The 17,312-nt window shown below is 47.7% G+C and overlaps 1 protein-coding gene across 2 annotated transcripts in view; it reads right to left on the minus strand.

Annotated features, from left to right (window-relative positions):
* The window catches only part of LOC129696915 (glutamate receptor ionotropic, kainate 2), a 589,849-nt gene that overhangs the window by 244,544 nt on the left and 327,993 nt on the right, over positions 1-17,312 (minus strand). For both annotated transcript variants that reach the window (XM_055635016.1, XM_055635015.1), the window contains exon 4: positions 8,528-8,709. In XM_055635016.1, the coding sequence (XP_055490991.1) occupies positions 8,528-8,709 (182 nt within the window). The remainder of the gene's footprint in view (positions 1-8,527; positions 8,710-17,312) is intronic.

Below are 17,312 nucleotides of genomic sequence, written 5' to 3' on the forward strand. Positions count from 1 at the left end.
TTGTTTCCACGCTGTATCTCTATAACTAAAGTGAAGAGGAGTGAAATGTGAAGGCGGAGGGAAGGATAGAGGTGGAAGGGGCGGGGAGACGGGAGGGGTGGGGGGGTTGGGAAAGGAAACAAAAAGGGAGGAGGATAGTGAGAGAAGTGGATGTGTCTTGGGTTATGGAGGGGGGGTGGGGGGGTTTACAGGAATGCAATCAGGGGGAAGAGCGTGTTTGAATTTGGCTGGAACTCGAGAGAATTAACTCTGGAGACTGATAAAGTGTCTCAGGCCTGAAACATTAATTATATTTCCCTTTCCACAGATGCTGATTGGACTGCCTTGTGTTCCCTGCACTTTCCCCATTTTTTTATTTCTGGATGAGTGAGATTACGCCCGAAGAATTTCCCTTCTTTCGCCTGAAAGAGTTGGCAGGATTTGTTTTTTTTGAGGAACTAGAAGAATGAGGCTGCAGGTAGAGTTGCTGCCTGATGGGCCTGTCCCACTTAGGCGTCTTTTTAGGCGACTGCAGGAGACTCTGCGCTCGTCGCCACATGTTCGCGGGTGGTTGCCGGAGAGTCGCCTTCATGGTCGTGAGGAGTTCCCACATTCTGGGAACTAGTCGCGACCTCATTATGGTCGCCACAGATTTTTCAACACGTTGAAAAATTTTAGCGGCAACTAGAATGAAACTGCTATGGAGAGTAGCGAGAATTCTCGTGCCGTAGGTGGGTCGCCAGGAGGTCGAAGGTTCTCGTAGGTTCTCATAGGTTGTAGACGGTGTTGACTGGTGAATTTCATTGGCTCATTGGGGAAAGAAACGTAAGCAGTAGTTTTCAGAACCAAGGATAACCGACCGGTAATGTTAAATGTCCGCCGAGCTTCACAGCCGAGTATCTCTGGTTTCTTAAAAGTTGTCTCCACTCCTTCTACCCCCTTCTCCCCCTTGAGAGAGCAGTAGAGACCTACGTCATAAGATCATGTGAAAGGAGCACAACTAGGTCATTCGGCCCATCAAGTCTACTCTGTCATTCAATCATGGTTGATCTATCTCTCCCACCTAACTCCATTCTCCTGCCTTCTCCCCATAACCCCTGACACACGTACTAATAGTAAGATTAAACGAGTACTTACCAGTACAAAGTTTGATCTGTATTTTATGAGGAGTTACGATGAGGGATTACGTGAAGAACCCACCCAGCGCGCAGGCGCGGCATACTTCCAAGCAGCGGTGTGGAATCACAGATAGACACTAGTTGAAGTAAAGATAGTGAAGACCAACGAGACATTAGTCCGAATTTGATCTATATAATGAGGGTGGGAGCGGAGGGCACGTAATCCCTCATCGTAACTCCTCATAAAATACAGATCAAACTTCGTACTGGTAAGTACTCGTTTAATCTTACTATTTTACTTCGGAGTCACGTGAGTGACTACGTGAAGACTTCAAAGGTCTGTGATTTCAAACCGTGTAACAGTTATATCACTCACTGCCGAAAGATCATCGAGGGAGGAAGTGGTAGCTAGAGACCAACAAGTTTGTTTAGTTATAAAAGAAATATTTATTAACTATAACAAAAAACAAAATAGCTCCCATGGGCTTTAAATCATAACTTTGCGGTTTTTAAAACGGTATCCGCAAAGACGTCCTGTTCCATCAGCGGTTTCTTGTAAAATCGTTGGAATGTCGATTCCCTTGACCATCCCGCTGCTCTGAGGATGTGGTCGAGGGGAACCTGCATCCTATCCGCCGCTGAGGTGGACGCTGCCCTGGTTGAATGGGATTTAAAAACATTTGTGTTAATCCCTGCCATGCTGAGGACCTGTTTCAACCATCTGGATAATGTTTGGCTGGTTACCCGTCCAAAAGGCTTTCTGTGGCTAACCCATAAGGCTTTCTCTCTCCCTCTTAGCGTTTGGGTTGTGTCTAGATAATGATGAAGGTGGGTCACCACACACAGCCTAGGTTCTGGAGGGTAAGCCCGGAAGATCAACGGGGAGTTTGATGTACCTGGTCTACTTTGTTTTACCAACCCCGGCATGGTGAAAGTAATGGTATCTGGGGTGGTCACCATGTAGTTCAGATTTAGCTGATGGAGCGACTGAACCCTTTGAGCTGAGACAAGCGCCATGAGCATGAGGGTTTTGTAAGTGGCCTGTTCCAGGCTCAGGGATCCCACCGGAGGCCAACCTCGAAGGTGTGTCAGAACTACACTCACATCCCACATGTGAGTGTATCTAGGTGTAGGGGGTTTGTTATTAAAGATCCCCTTAAGGAGTCTGATGACTAGAGGGTGGGATCCCACACTATGCTGTTCTATCGGCATGAGGTATGCGGACAGTGCGCTCCGAGCCGTATTGATGGCACTGTAGCTCATCTTGAGATCATGGTGCAGGTGGGCCAGGAACTCCAGCACATCCGAGATCGAAGCCGTCTTGTAGGATGTCCCTGCGTCCAGACAGTACTGTTCCCATTTCCTGATGAAGGTCAGGTACTGTTTCTTGGTGGAAACTCGCAGGGATGCCGACATGGTGGTGATTGTTCTGTCTGATAACCCCAATCCCCGGTAAGGCCTGTTCAAAATCTGGAAACCAGGAGTTTCAATTTTTGGTGGCATGGATGGCTAATGCCAGTTACCGGGTGAGTCAATAATTGGGGGTGGTGTTGAAGGACCATTGGTGTCTCTACCACCATGTCGTGGAACATTGGGAACCATGGTTGGGTAGGCCAGTCGGGCACGACCAGAATGCCAGAGGCTGAGTCTGCCTGAATTTTCTGGAGTACCCGACTGATGAGGCAGAAGGGAGGGAAAGCATAGAAAAAGAAATTTCCCCAGTCCAGCGTGAAGGCATCTACCGCTGCTGCCTCTGGGTCTGGTTCCCAAGCCACATACATGGGTAGTTGGTGATTTAACCTAGACGCAAACAAATATATATCTGGCGTACCATATTGCTTGATAATTTTAGCAAATAATTTTGGGTCCAACATCCATTCGATGTTGTCGTTGAATTTTCGTGACCTGGTGTCCGCCACTGAATTTAGCTTGCCTGGTAAATGGGCAGCTGATAGCCAAATATGTCTCTCGACACACCATTGCCAGATTATAGCAGTTAATTTGTCGCATGATACTGATTTAATGCCACCCATGTGCTGGATATAAGATACTGCCGTAGTGTTGTCGATCATAATTCTAACATGCACGTGCCGCATACCAGATGCATATGCTTTTAGCCCATAAAAGGCGGCGAGCATTTCCAAAAAGTTAATGCCCAGTGATTGTAGTAGCGATGCCTCTGAGTTAGTCCATCTGCCACCTGTGCTGTCTATGGAGTTAGTAGCTCCCCAGCCTAAAGCACTGGCATCCGTTGCAATGGTTATGTTAGGATTGGTTACGGCGATAGGACTGTGACTGTGCCAAATATTGTCAACCCACCACTGAAGTTCTGATTTGGCTTCAGCGGGTAAATCCATTTTGCGATCATAATGCCCCCTATGAAGGCGTAATGCATGAGTCCTTGCTCTTTGTAGATTTTGATAATGCAAGGGCCCATGTTGGGCAGCCGGAAATGCTGCTACTATAGAGCCAATAACTCTGGCTACATGCCGTATTCTAGGTTGCGGTGTAGCAATTAAATGGTTACAAGCTTCAATGAGTGAAACTGTTTTGTTTCTGGGCAGAGTGACAGTCATGTGAATCGTGTCAATAGTGAAGCCTAAGTAATCCATGTTAGTAGTAGGCTCCAATATTGATTTATCTGGGTGAAGGATAAAACCCAAAGTTTCAAGGAGTTGTTTAGTGGCTAACACTCCTGCGACAGCTTGTTCCCGTGTTCTTCCTAATATGAGAACATCGTCCAGATAGGCCACTACTAAATGTTTTAGTTCTCTCAATTTCTTCATGGCCACTTTAAGAATTTTCGTAAATAGTCTGGGAGCTGTCGTTAAACCATTGGGCAAAGCTCGGTACTGCCATAGCTGGCCCCTCCAGATAAATTTCAGATATTTAAAGTAATCTTTATGAATGGGTACCAAATAGTAAGCATCTTTGATATCTATGCTTGCCATGTAGTATCCCTTGGAGATCAGTTGTCTGGCAGTGACAAATGTCTCCATTTTGAAATGTTGATACTCAACAGACTGATTGAGTGATGTCAGATCAATAATAATGCGACATCCACCATCTTTTTTGGTTTTGAGAAAAATATTTGATACAAATTCTTGCGGCTCGTGTGTGGTCATTTCTATGATGCCTTTAGCCACGAGCCGATCAAGTTCAGCTTGTCCTTCTACCTTCTCAACTGCCGAGGGAAGGAACACCCTTTGGGGCATGTGCTGAACTGGCGGTTCTACGCCTGGTTTGAACTCAATTTTGTATCCACTAATACTGTTGAGTATAAACTGATTGTTAGTAAGGGAGCACCAAACCTGCTTGAAGAACCTCAAACGTCCCCCTGTTAATACTACACCCTTTGTCTGTGTATGTTGACAGGAACCAGACCCACCTACCTCCATGTTCACTTGTGGGGTCGTTTCCGGTGGGTCTGGCCCAAGGTTGTCCGTGTTGGTGCTGCGGTGGGGCGGCGCATCTTCCCACGGCTCCGCCCTGGGCCCCGCTCTAAAAAAGAGCACTGGGGGTAGTGGGAGGCGGTCACCAGGCTTTCACCAGCTCGGTATCTGCTGGTGGATGCCGAGGCGTGCGGCCAACTGGGTGTCTTCACCCTGCTCGGTCCTGGCCCTGCCCTCATGAGGCCTACTGGTTTTGCCGCCTCTTCCAACTCCTTGAGCCTTTTGGCCAGATCCGCACCAAATAGCAGCGCCTGTCGTTCGGGCGCTGGAGCTTTACAGAGGCCGGCATATGTTGGGTTGAGGGCAGGCCTGATGTTGTCCCGCCGTAGGTTGTTTAGCTCATACGTGGTGCTGCACATCAGTGCGAGGGCATCCTGCTGGGGTATGGTCAGGTCTTCATCCCCAACGGACCGAGCAAAGGCGGTGACGGCTGCTGAGTGGAGCTTCAGGACTCGCTGCATTTTGACCTCCTGAGCCCTTATTTGCTGCCTCAGCTGGTTCCAGATCTGCCCATTGACCGTCTTGACCCTCAGCGCCTCGCAATTTTCTGGCGCGATGTAGTTGTCAAGGGCCTGCTGGACAGCCTTGTCCTGCAGCGGGTTGTTGGACAGCCTGTTTATAGTTGCCGCCATTCTGGGTGGCAACACCATCCCAGTTGTTGGTGGTGCCGCATATCGGCCCACTACACCCAGTAGCTCTTCTTCCGGCACGCCCGGCATGCTGACGATATCCTCCGCCTGCCCTTGGGATAGGCCAGCCCAGTCCTGGCCTCCCTTACTGCCCTCGAATATAGAGGGTACAGAAGGGTGTGGAGAGGAGGAGGCCAAAGCCCGTCCTCCTGGGAGATGCCGCATCTCCTCATTAATCATACACTCGAGGAGCTGCCTCATGCAGCTTATCCGAGCGTCTCCCCTTTTCGGTGGGGGAGAGTGTTCCCGTTCCTCCGATTCATCGGAGGACACCGGCCGGTCGGTTTTCTGTGTCGCCTTCCTCCCTGTGCGGGGCGTTGAAATCTGCAGCACTGGGGGCGGCTCGGTGTCGGGTGAGCGGGAGCGTTGAAAAAGCTCCTCCGCTGCGAGAGGCTGCCGTCCCGCTATGGACCCGTCCTCGGGTGGAGTAGGGCAGGCAGTCCTCCTGGCTGGTCGCTTGCGAGAGGCCATTATTCTCTCTAGCGCGACTCTGTAACAAAAAAGGCACTTACCTGAGGTCTCGTCTTTATGCTGCAGCTGGAGAGCCTGGCTCCAGCTGCTGCCGCTGTTGCACTGCTGACGTAATGCCGCGCCTGCGCGCTGGGTGGGTTCTTCACGTAGTCACTCACGTGACTCCGAAGTAAAATCAAGAATCTATCTATCTCTGCCATAAAAATATCCACTCTTGGTCTCCACAGCCTTCTGTGGCAATGAATTCCACAGATTCACCACCCTCTAACTAATGAAATGTCTTCTCATCTCCTTCCTAAAGGAACATCCTTTAATCCTAGTCCTAATCTCCCACTAGTGGAAACATCCTCTCCACATCCACTCTATCCAAGCCTTTCACTATTCAGTACATTTCAATTAGGTTCCCCCCTTATTCTTCTAAACTTCAACAAAACTCTGTGGTAAGTTGAATGGTGCAGGTGTGAGAGTTAGTAAGGGGGGGGAAGAATGACATGTACCACATCGTGATGGAGACATACACTTAGAAACACAGAAAATAGGTGCCGGAGTAGGTCATTTGGCCCTTCCAGCCAGCACCGCCATTCAATATGATCATGGCTGATCATCCAAAATTAGTACCCCGCTCCTGCTTTCTCCCCATATCCCTTGATTCCATTAGCCCGAAGAGCACTATCTAACTTGAAAACATCAGGTATGTATTTGACTCTTCAAAATGTACTACATTTTATTTTCCACAGAACAGGCCCAAAGCAGGAAGATGGGACCATAAATTTGCTGGGAAAAGATTTATCTGTGTGTCACCGTCAGCTGTATTGATGGCTCCTCTGAGTCTGTAAAATCCGTAGCACATGAAATCCATCAAAGAGATAGGGTTTTGCTTTTTTTCTTATTGGTGAAATGATATTTAAGCCTGCACGAAGACTTGGAGATTGAAATCCTCCATATGTCATATGTCCTGTACAGCATGTTTGTGAAATTTTGTTGGCAAAATAATAATTGCATGCGCGTTTTGCAAATAATCTGGGAACTCATCTTGTACACTCGCTGATTTACGATTACATATTTCTCTAAAAACCATATTACCCTTAATCCAATTGTACCTTCCTTCAGAAATTGTTTGCAGGCCACAAATCCTGCGCTGTTAATACGGCCCGAGAAAATACAGTCCTAAATGATATTGTATAAATATTTAGATTGAATTTTAAATACGATGTAAGGTGTATATATGTAGGGAGTGACTGCTTGGTTCACTTCACATGCAGTTGAGTTTTAGATGTCATGTACCTTGTGCCGAGGGTTGCCAACTTTCTTACTCCCAAATAAGGGACAAAAGGGCAAAATAAGGGACAAATTGGGTTAGGGCGCACGCAAAGGCCGGCGCCAGGGCCAAAGCTTCTCAGCTGGCCTGCCGGCTGGGTTTTGTGTGTCTGCTGCACGCACAGTCCGGCACCCCGTCCAACTCATGAACCGACGATCGGCCATGAGAAGGAGGGGTGGAGGTGTCAGTGGTAAGCGAAGTTCCGAAGGTCGGACATCTGGCCGGGCTGCCCACCGACGGGGCCATGGGCGAGGCGCTGCTGCTGCACTCCATGGGCAGCACTACGTCGGGACAGGTGAGGCGGGGCCGGACGCGGGGCTCCGATCCGATAGTCCCCTCGATTCGAGTACGAGCAGTCAAATAGGGGACAAGGGTGGTCCCACATGGGACAAACCAATGTAGCCCAATATACGGGATGTCCCGGCTAATACGGGATAGTTGGCAACCCTAATTGTGCCAGAGGTCTTTCAGGCCCACAGTATGTGCTGGACGTCGGTCGAGGACGTGCCGCTGAGAATGAAGAGGAATCCGGATTGGGGGTGGGGCTGCCGAAAGAACAAAGATCTTCTAGAGGTGTATAAAATCATGAGAGGATTAGATCGGGTCGATGCACAGAGTCTCTTGCCCAGAGTAGGGGAATCGAGGTCCAGAGGACATTAAGGTGAAGATGAAAAGATTTAACAGAAACCTGAGGGGTAACTTTTACACACAAAGGGTGGTGGACGTGTGGAACGAGCTGCCGGAGGAGGTAGTTGAGGCAGGTACTATTGCAATGATTAAGAAACAATTAGACAGGTACATAAATGTGTTTAGAGGGCTATGGGCCAAATGCAAGCAGGTGGGACTTGTGTAGATGGGACATGTTGGTCGGTGTGGGCAAGTTGGGCCGAAGTGTCTCTTTCCACACAGTATCACTCTATGATTCTATGACCACGTGGGTTTTCTCCGGGTGCTCCGGATTCCTCCCACACTCCAAAGGTTTCTAGGTTAATAAAAAAGCATTTATTAACAAAAAGATTTACGAGGATGTTGCCAGGCCTAGAGGGTGTGAGCTATAGGGAGAGGTTGAGTCGGCTGGGTCTCTATTCCATGGAGCGCATGAGGATGGGGGATCTTATAGAGGTGTATAAAATCATGAGAGGAATAGATTGAGAAGGTGCCCAGTCTCTTGCCCAGAGTAGGAGAATCGAGGATCAGAGGACATCGGTTTAAGGTGAAGGAGAAAAGATTTAACAGGAATCCGAGGTGTAACTTTTTCATACAAAGAGTGGAAGGTGTAATGGAACAAGCCTGAAGGGTAGTTGAGGCTGGGACTATTCCAATGTTTAAGAACCAGTCACACAGGTACATGGATAGGACAGGTTTGGTGGAGGCATATGGACCAATTGCAGGCAGGTGGGACTAGTATAGCTGGGACATGTTGGCCGGTGTGGGCAAGTTGGGCCGAAGGGCCTGTTTCCACGCTGTGTCACTCTATGACTCTATGACTAATTTGTTTACCTGCTTCAAGATGCCAGCTGCCATCTCGTGGCTGCAGTCAAATATCACGTGGAACTCCTTGTTCTTCTTCATTTCTTTCAGCAAGGGCTTGGAATCCTTCGTGTCCGAGGGAAGCTGACGAATTTTCAAGCGGATGTTGTAGCGAGATGGAGCTTTAATGAGCTCTTGCAACCGAATCAGACCTTGAGGAGATGAAAAGATAATGCAAATACAACATAAGGCATCTGACCTTGCGGGGGGGAAATTGACGTTGTCATTTACATGAACGAGAAGAATATTTTGCCATTCATTCACTCCACTGCACGCCACAAAACAAAACAAAATTTAACGATGCTGTGTCTGTTTGAGGCAGACAAATCTTCTTTTAAAGACAACTGATCTACTGCTTGCTGCTTGGGTGTGATGTGTGTACCAATGTTGCATCGAAACCTTCTATAAGCCAGCCAGACAATTTTATCAGGGAAAGACATAGTTCACCCGCTGAGAGGTATCACTCGACACTGACTGGCACGCCGACCAGATTATGTTCATTTTCAACTACTGTTGCCGTGGTAATGAAAGATGAATGTGAGATGATATTAATTCATCCATTGCACATGACTCATTTAAAATTCAGCCAGGAACACTCCTGCTCATTATGTATTGTGGATTTTATTTTACAGTTTTGCATTTATTTTGGTGTCCATGTGCTTAGTCATGCGTCCATAGTGATGGAGGAGCAGAATTAGGCCATTCGGCCCATCAAGTCAACTCCGCCATTCAATCATGGCTGATCTATCTCTCCCTCATAACCCCATTCTCCTGCCTTCCCCCCATAACCCCTGACACCCGTGTTGATCAAGAATCTATCTGTCTCTCCCTTAAAAATATCCATTGACTTGGCCTCCACAGCCTTCTGTGGCAATGAATTCCACAGATTCACCACCCTCTGATTAAAGAAATTCCTCCATCAAGACTCTCCCGCCAGTGGAAACATCCTCTCCACGTCCACTCTATCCAAGATGTGGAATATCAGTGCGAGAGGATTTGTTCTTTTATTATACTCTACACTCAATGCCAGGTCTATGAACTTCTTAAGACACAAAATGCTGGAGTAACTCAGCGGGACAGGCAGCACCTGTGCGGTGAAGTTTCGGGTCGAGACCCTTCTTCACGCCCGAAACATCACCTACCACTCCCTCTTCTCCTCTCTCCCATCAGGCAAAAGGTATAGAATTGTGAAAACATTTTGGTCTATTGTTTGCAGCTTTGGTTTCTTAATTTGAGGAAGGACATTCTTGCTATTGAGGGAGTGCAGCGTAGGTTTACAAGGTTAATTCCTGGGATCGCGGAACTGACATATGATGAAAGAGTGGAGCGACTGGGCTTGTAATCCCTGGAATTTAGGATTATAGACAATAGACAATAGGTGCCATAGACAATAATAGGCCATTCGGCCCTATGAGCCAGCACCGCCATTCAATGTGATCGTGGATGAGAGGGGTTCTTATAGAAACATCTAAAATACTTAAGGGATTGTACAGGCTAGATGCAGGAAAAATGTTCCCAATGTTGGGGGAGCCCAGATCCAGGGGTCACAGTTTAAGAATAAGGTGTCGGACAGCCAATGAGGACTGATATGAGGAAAAACTTATTCACCTAGAGTTGTGAATCTGTGGAATTCTCTGCTACTGAAGGCAGTGGAGGCCAATTCACCGGATGTATTCAAGAGAGAGTGAGATTTAGCTCTTAGGGTTGGAAACATAGAAACATAGAAAATAGGTGCAGGAGGAGGCCATTTGGCCCTTCGAGCCAGCACCGCCATTCATTGTGATCGTGGCTGATCGTCCCATGCCTGCCTTCTCCCAAGATCCCTTGACTCCACCACCCCCTAGAGCTCTATCTAACTCTCCCTTAAATCCATCCAGTGATTTGGCCTCCACTGCCCTCTGTGGCAGGGAATTCCATCAATTCACAACTCTCTGGGTGAAAAAGTTTTTTTCTCACCTCAGTCTTAAATGACCTCCCCGTTATTCTAATGACTGTTAACGTAATATGGGGAGAAAGCAGGAACTTGATTGCAGGGGTATTGATTCTGGATGATCAGCCATGATCATATTGAATGGCGGTACACAGAAAAGCTGGAGAAACTCAGCGGGTGCAGCAGCATCTATGGAGCGAAGGAAATAGGCAACGTTTCGGGCCGAAACCCTTCTTCAGACCGAATGGCGGTGCTGGCTCGAAGGGCCGAATGGCCTACTCCTGCACCTATTGTCTATGTTTCTGAGCCAGCATCTGCAGCTCCTTCCTACACCATGAACTCCCTTGCCAGATATACTGCAGTCAAAACAGAAGCTCACGATAAGTATCTTAACCTTATCCTCAGGGAAGAAGATCTATGCTCCATCATCACAATGTCTTTTGGTCTCGTATATCATCTACCCTTATGACCTAACTGAGTGAAATCGAGTGCTCTGCTATTAATTTGTACCAAACCTTCCATAGTCCCATGTGATGAGTTCAGTTGTGCCAGAGACAGGTGCTGAGCTGAGAGACTGGGATTGATTCAAGCCTGGAGCATGGAGTTCTGACCCAAGGCACCACTCAATTCTCATCAATCTTTCTGCTTAATGTCCGCGCACTGTGCCTGCAGCTCAGTGTATTAGTTATTGATCTGCAAACCGCACAATGTCCTTCCATCCTCCATAAAAATATTTAAAAACTGCGGTGAGGTTCATCGATGCCGCTCGTGAAATAGAACAGAAATGGACCGAGTTGAACACTGGGATCATTTCATGAAAGGGTCGGGTAAAAATAGAAATAACCTTCCTGCAGTTTTTAAATGAGCAGAAAGGAACCTGCAGATGCTGGTTTAAACCGGGGATAGAGTCACAGTCATAGAGTGATAAAGCACGGAAACAGGCCTTTCAACCCAACTTGCCCACATCGGCCAACATGTCCCATCTACACTAGTCCCGCCTGCCTGCATTTGACCCACATCCCTCCAAAGCTGACCTATCCATGTACCTGCCCAACTGTTTCTTAAATGTAGGAATAGTCCCAGCCTCAACTCCCACCTCTGGCAGCTTGTTCCATACACACACTACATTTTTAACGAAACAAAAAGCTGGAGTAACTTAGCGAGTCAGGCACACAGCCAGCAATGGACTGCTTAGAATATAGAAACATAGAAATTAAGTGCAGGAGTAGGCCATTCGGCCCTTCGAGCCTGCATCGCCATTCAATATGATCATGGCTGATCATCCAACTTAATATCCTGCACCTGCCTTCTCTCCATACCCCCTGATCCCTTTGGCCACAAGGGCCACATCCAACTCGCTCTTAAATATAGTCAATGAACTGGCCTCAACTACCTTCTGTGGCAGAGAGTTATAGAGATTCACCACTCTCTGTGTAAAAAATGTTTTTCTCATCTCGGCCCTAAAAGATTTCCCCCTTATCCTTAAACTGTGACCCCTTGTTCTGGAATCCATGCTTCCATGTTCATCATTACTTTTTTGCAAATCTTTCCTTCATTTGTTCCATATCTCTCTATATATCACAGTCCATATCGCTCATTTCACTTTCCCCTGCCTCTCAGTCTGAAGAAGGGTCTTGACCTGAAACATCACCTATTCTTTTTCTCCATAGATGCTGCCTGAGCCGCTGAGATACTGTTGGTTTTTTGTGTCTATCTGCAGTTTATAGTTTAGTTTAGAAATACAGCACGGAAACAGGCCCTTTGACCCACCGAGTCCGCACCGACCCACGCACATTAACACTACACACGCTAGGGACAATTTTACATTTACACCAAGCCAATTAACCTACAAACCTGCACGTCTCAGGAGTGTGGGAGGAAACCGAAGATCTCGGAGAAAACCCACGCAGGTCACGGGCAGAACGTACAAACTTCGTACAGACAAGCACAGGTAGTCCGAATTGGGTAGTTTGCACCCCAGCGGTAGGAACGTTGACTTCTCTAAATTCAGATAGCCCTTGCTTTCCCTCTCCATCCCCTCCCCCTTCCCAATTCTCCCACCAGTCCTACTGTCTCCTCTTAGATTCTATCTTTGTCCCGCCCCCTCCCCGATTATCAGTCTGAAGAAGGGTCTCGACCCAAAACGTCACCCATCCCTTCCCTCCTGAGATGTTGCCTCACCCGCTGAGTTACTTTAGCATTTTGCGTCTAGTCCGAATTGAACCTGGGTCTCTGGCGATGAGCGGCAGTAAGTCTAACACTACGCCACCATGCCGTTTCAAACATGTGTGTCAGGTATGTTGCAGTGTTTGGTTCTTACTGCAGGCTGTCAGCCTTAGGCTGTAATTATGAAAGCAAAAATCTTTCATTGAAGTGTTTAATCAGACACAATCATGAGGTGAGCTGTGCACATGTATTTCTCATAGTTTACAGAGTAAATGTCATTGTCATGTCAGTCTTTTCCCCCGGTGAAGAGACTGATCATTGATTGCCCGAGGGAATTCCTGCAAGAAGGAATAAAATATTTTATTTGACAACCGTCCCGGGGTATATCAGTCAATTCAGTTAGACTATTTTTCATTACATCACTGGATGCAGTGGAGAAGAAAATATATTTTCGGCCGGGATCGGTGAGAAAATAGGGAGTTCGAAAACACATCCATCCATCCAGAATATTGCTTTAGCAAAGGTGCTCCCACATACATCACGTAGTTAATGGTTTTGATTAGCCACCTCTGAGGCAGCAGTCAGTCTGTTGCTGAATAATGCAGAGTCCCTGGTTTGATCTCAAATTTGAGCTCAGCTGGTCACTGTTAGCAACACATTATGATGTGCCTCGGCGGCTAAAGTTAGAGGCGCAGAGATCCAGCCTCCAGTAGCTAGAAAAATACGCATGGTCCCAACCCGAAATGTCACCTCTCCATGTGTAGATGCCTACATGACCCGTCCAGTTACTCCAGCACTTTGTGTCTATTTTCTAGCTATTGGGCAAAAGGGCAGTGGTAGAGTTGCTTCCTTAAAGCCCTGTCCCACTGTACGAGTTCATTCAAAGAGTTATCTTCGAGGTTGTCCTGATTAGAACTCGGAGATTTACGGTAATGGCCGCTCGTCGGTACTCGGGGCTCTCGTGGACATTTTTCAACATGTTGAAAAATCTTCACGAGTCTTCCCGAGCTTACCGTGTTTCCCGAGTACCTGCCGTTAGCGTCACGAGCCGCTAAGAGACTCCGGCGTACCGGCTACGTTCATTCTACGTGCTTACCACGAGTTTGATTTTTTTTTTTTAACTCGGGAGAGCTCTTGGAATGAACTCGTACAGTGGGACAGGGCCATTACAGCGCCAGAGACCCAGGTTCGATCCTGACTATGATGTTGCCTGTGCAGTGTTTGTACGTTCTTCCCGTTTTCTCCGGGTGCTCCGGTTTCCACCCACATTCCAAAGATGTGCATGTTTGAGGGTTAATTGGCTTCGGTTAATTGCCACTAGTGTGAAGGATGCAAAGCTTGGATAGCACAGAACGAGTTTAGGGGTGTGTAGTGAATATTCAGTGTAAATCAGCGTCTCCAGTTCCTGCCAACACATATTGTATGGGTGATTTTTGGTTGCCGTGGACTCAGTGGACCAAAGGGCCTGTTTCCACTGTATCTCTAATCTAATCTAATCTAATCTAATCTAACCTAATATAAAACATAGAAACATAGAAAATAGGTGCAGGAGTAGGACATTCAGCCCTTCGAGCCTGCACCGCCATTCAATATGATCATGGCTGATCATCCAACTCAGTATCCTGTCTTCTCTCCATACCCTCGGATCCCTTTAGCCACAAGGGCCACATCTAACTCCCTCTTAAATATAGCCAATGAACTGGCCTCAACTACCTTTTGTGGCAGAGAATTCCAGAGATTCACCACTCTCTGCGTGAAAAATATTTTTTGCATCTCAGTCCTAAAAGATTTCCCCTTATCCTTAAACTGTGACCCCTTGTTCTGGAACTGTGACCCCTTGTTCTGGAAATGTGACCCCTTGTTCTGGAAATGTGACCCCTTGTTCTGGATCCAATCCAATCCAATAAAAACTGAACTAAACTAATCTAAACTAATCCAACAATAGACACAAAAATCTGTAGTAACTCAGCGGGACAGGCAGCATTTCTGGAGAGAAGGAATGGGTGACGTTTTGGGCCCAGACCCTTTCTCAGACAAAATTAAAATAACCCAGGATGAGCACAGCTGTCAGGCCACTCCTTACATGTTGTTTTTTTTTTAATGGCATCTTTGAATTAATAGAATATCCTGAGGATGTTCTGAGGGTGTGTAGTGAATATTCAGTGTAAATTCTGGCCAGCAGCGGCCTCTGCAGCCTGTCCGCGTTTTTATTATTTTCTGTCTGTGTTTTTATGTAGTTTTTGTTATTTTTATGTTGGGGTGTGTGTGTGGGGGGATGGGGGGGGGGGAGGGAGGGGGGGGGAAACTTTTGAATCTCTCCCTGCACTGGAGACCCGACCTTTTCTCGTCGGGTCTCGGGTGTCGTTGAGGCCGCAACGAGGAGCGGCCTCCAACAGGAAGAGACCGGGGACTCAGGTGTCGACTCACCGTTGCCGTCGCGGAGCTGGCCGAGTCCGGAGCGGGTGGAGCGGTGGTGGAGCGCTGCTGCTGCTGCTGCTGCTGCTACCGGAGAGTCGGAGGCTCCAACGACAGGTCTGTGGACGGCGGCACCAGGAGCCCACGGCTCCCTGGGGGGGAGACCGCTTTTCAGGGCTCCTGCAACGGCGACTTCTCCCGCCCGAGTTGCGGGGTCGAAGAGCTCCTGGAGCGGGGCCTGACATCACTGCCCCGCGCGGCTGGAATGGCCGCGGACTTTGCGAGCGCACACCGGGGGCTCCAACATCAAGACCCGGTGTGCGACCTCGCACCACCCGGCGTGGCTTCAATGGCCGCGGGACAATCGCCATCGCCAGCCGGGGGCTATGACTTTGACTCTGACATCGGGGGGGAGAGAGTGCAGTGGAGAGATAAGTTTATTTGGCCTTCCATCACAGCTATGTGATGGATGTTTATGTTAAATGTAATTATGTTGTGTCTGGGGTCTATTTGTGTGTAATGTATGGCTGCAGAAACGGCATTTCGTTTGGACCTCCAGGGGTCCAAATGACAATTAAATTGACTCTTGACTCTTGACTCTCTCTTGGATTATCAAAGAAAATTTGACACCAGGCCATGTAAGGAAATATTGCAACAAATGTCTTGAAGGAGGAGAGACGTTTTAAGGATAGAGAGGTAGAGGTGCTGTTTTTCAAAGAATTATAGTATCACGGTGGAGCAGCGATAGAGTTGCTGCCTTGCAGAAACCTGGGTTCGATCCTGACTGTGGCTACTTGTCTGTACGGAGTTTGTACGTTCTCCCCGTGACGTGTGTGGGTTTTTGCTGAGATCTTCGGTTTCCTCCCACGCTCCAAAGACGTACAGGTTTGTAGGTTAATTGATTTGGTATGAATGTAAAACTTGTCCCTAGTGTGAGTCGGATAGTGTTAAAGGGCCTGTCCCACTTAGCCGACTGTTGCTCCTAATTCCCTCTTCCAAGTCATTAATATGTATGGTAAACAGTTACGGCCCCAACACCGAGCCTTGCGGCACTCCACTCGCCACCGCATTCTGAAAAGGACCCGTTCACTCCTACTCTTTGCTTCCGGTCTGCCAACCAATTTTCTATCCATATCAACACCCTACCCCCAATACCATGTGCTCTAATGTTAGTCACTAGTCTCCCGTGTGGGACCTTATCAAAGGCTTTATGAAAGTCTAGATACACTACATCCACTGGCACCCCTTCATCCATTTTACTTGTCACATCCTCAAAAAATTCCAGAAGATTAGTCAAGCATGATTTTCCTTTCATAAATCCATGCTGACTTGGACTAATCCTTTTACTGCTATCCAAATGCCCCATCATTACCTCTTTAATAATTGACTCCAGCATCTTTCCCACCTCCGAAGTCAGGCTAACTGGTCTGTAATTCCCCGTTTTCTCTCTCGCACCTTTCTTGAAAAGTGGGATAACATTAGCTGTCCTCCAATCCACAGGAACTGATCCTGAATCTATTGAACATTGGAAAATGATCACCAATGCGTCCACTATTTCTAGAGCCACCTCCCTGAGGACCCTGGGATGCAGACCATCAGGCCCAGGGGATTTATCATCCTTCAGTCCCATTAACCTACCCAATACTATTTCTCGCCTAATGAAAATTTCTTTCAGTTCCTCTACCCACTTAGATCCTCTGTCCTCCAGTACTTGAGGAGTAGGTAGTTAACAGCATTTAGAAGACTCTTGGACAGGTAAATGGACAGGAAAGGTTTTGTGTGATATGGACCAAATGGGACCCGTGTAGATGGGGCATCTTGGTTGGCGTGGTCAGGTTGGGCCAAAGGGCCTGTTTCTGTGCTGTATGAATAGTTTAGTTTAGAGATACAGGGCTGAAACAGGCCCTTCAGCCCACCGAGTCCACGCCGACCAGTGATCCCTGCCCACTAACAGCATCCTACACATACTAGAGACATTGTTTGCATTTATCCATTTATACCAAGCCAATTAACCTGCAAACCTGTACATCTTTAGAGTGTGGAAGGAAACCGAAGATCTCGGAGAAATCCCACGCAGGTCACGGGGAGAACATACAAACTTTGTGCAGACAAGCACCCGTGGTCAGGATCAAACCCGGCTCTCTGGTGCTGTAAGGCAGCAACTCTACTGCTGCGCCACCGTGCCGCACTATAATCCCGACTCTATGACTAATTGAGGGCCAAGTCAAGTCAAGGTTATTGCCA

This window comes from Leucoraja erinacea, chromosome 5 (genome assembly GCF_028641065.1).
Source record: "Leucoraja erinacea ecotype New England chromosome 5, Leri_hhj_1, whole genome shotgun sequence".
Lineage (NCBI taxonomy): Eukaryota > Metazoa > Chordata > Chondrichthyes > Rajiformes > Rajidae > Leucoraja > Leucoraja erinaceus.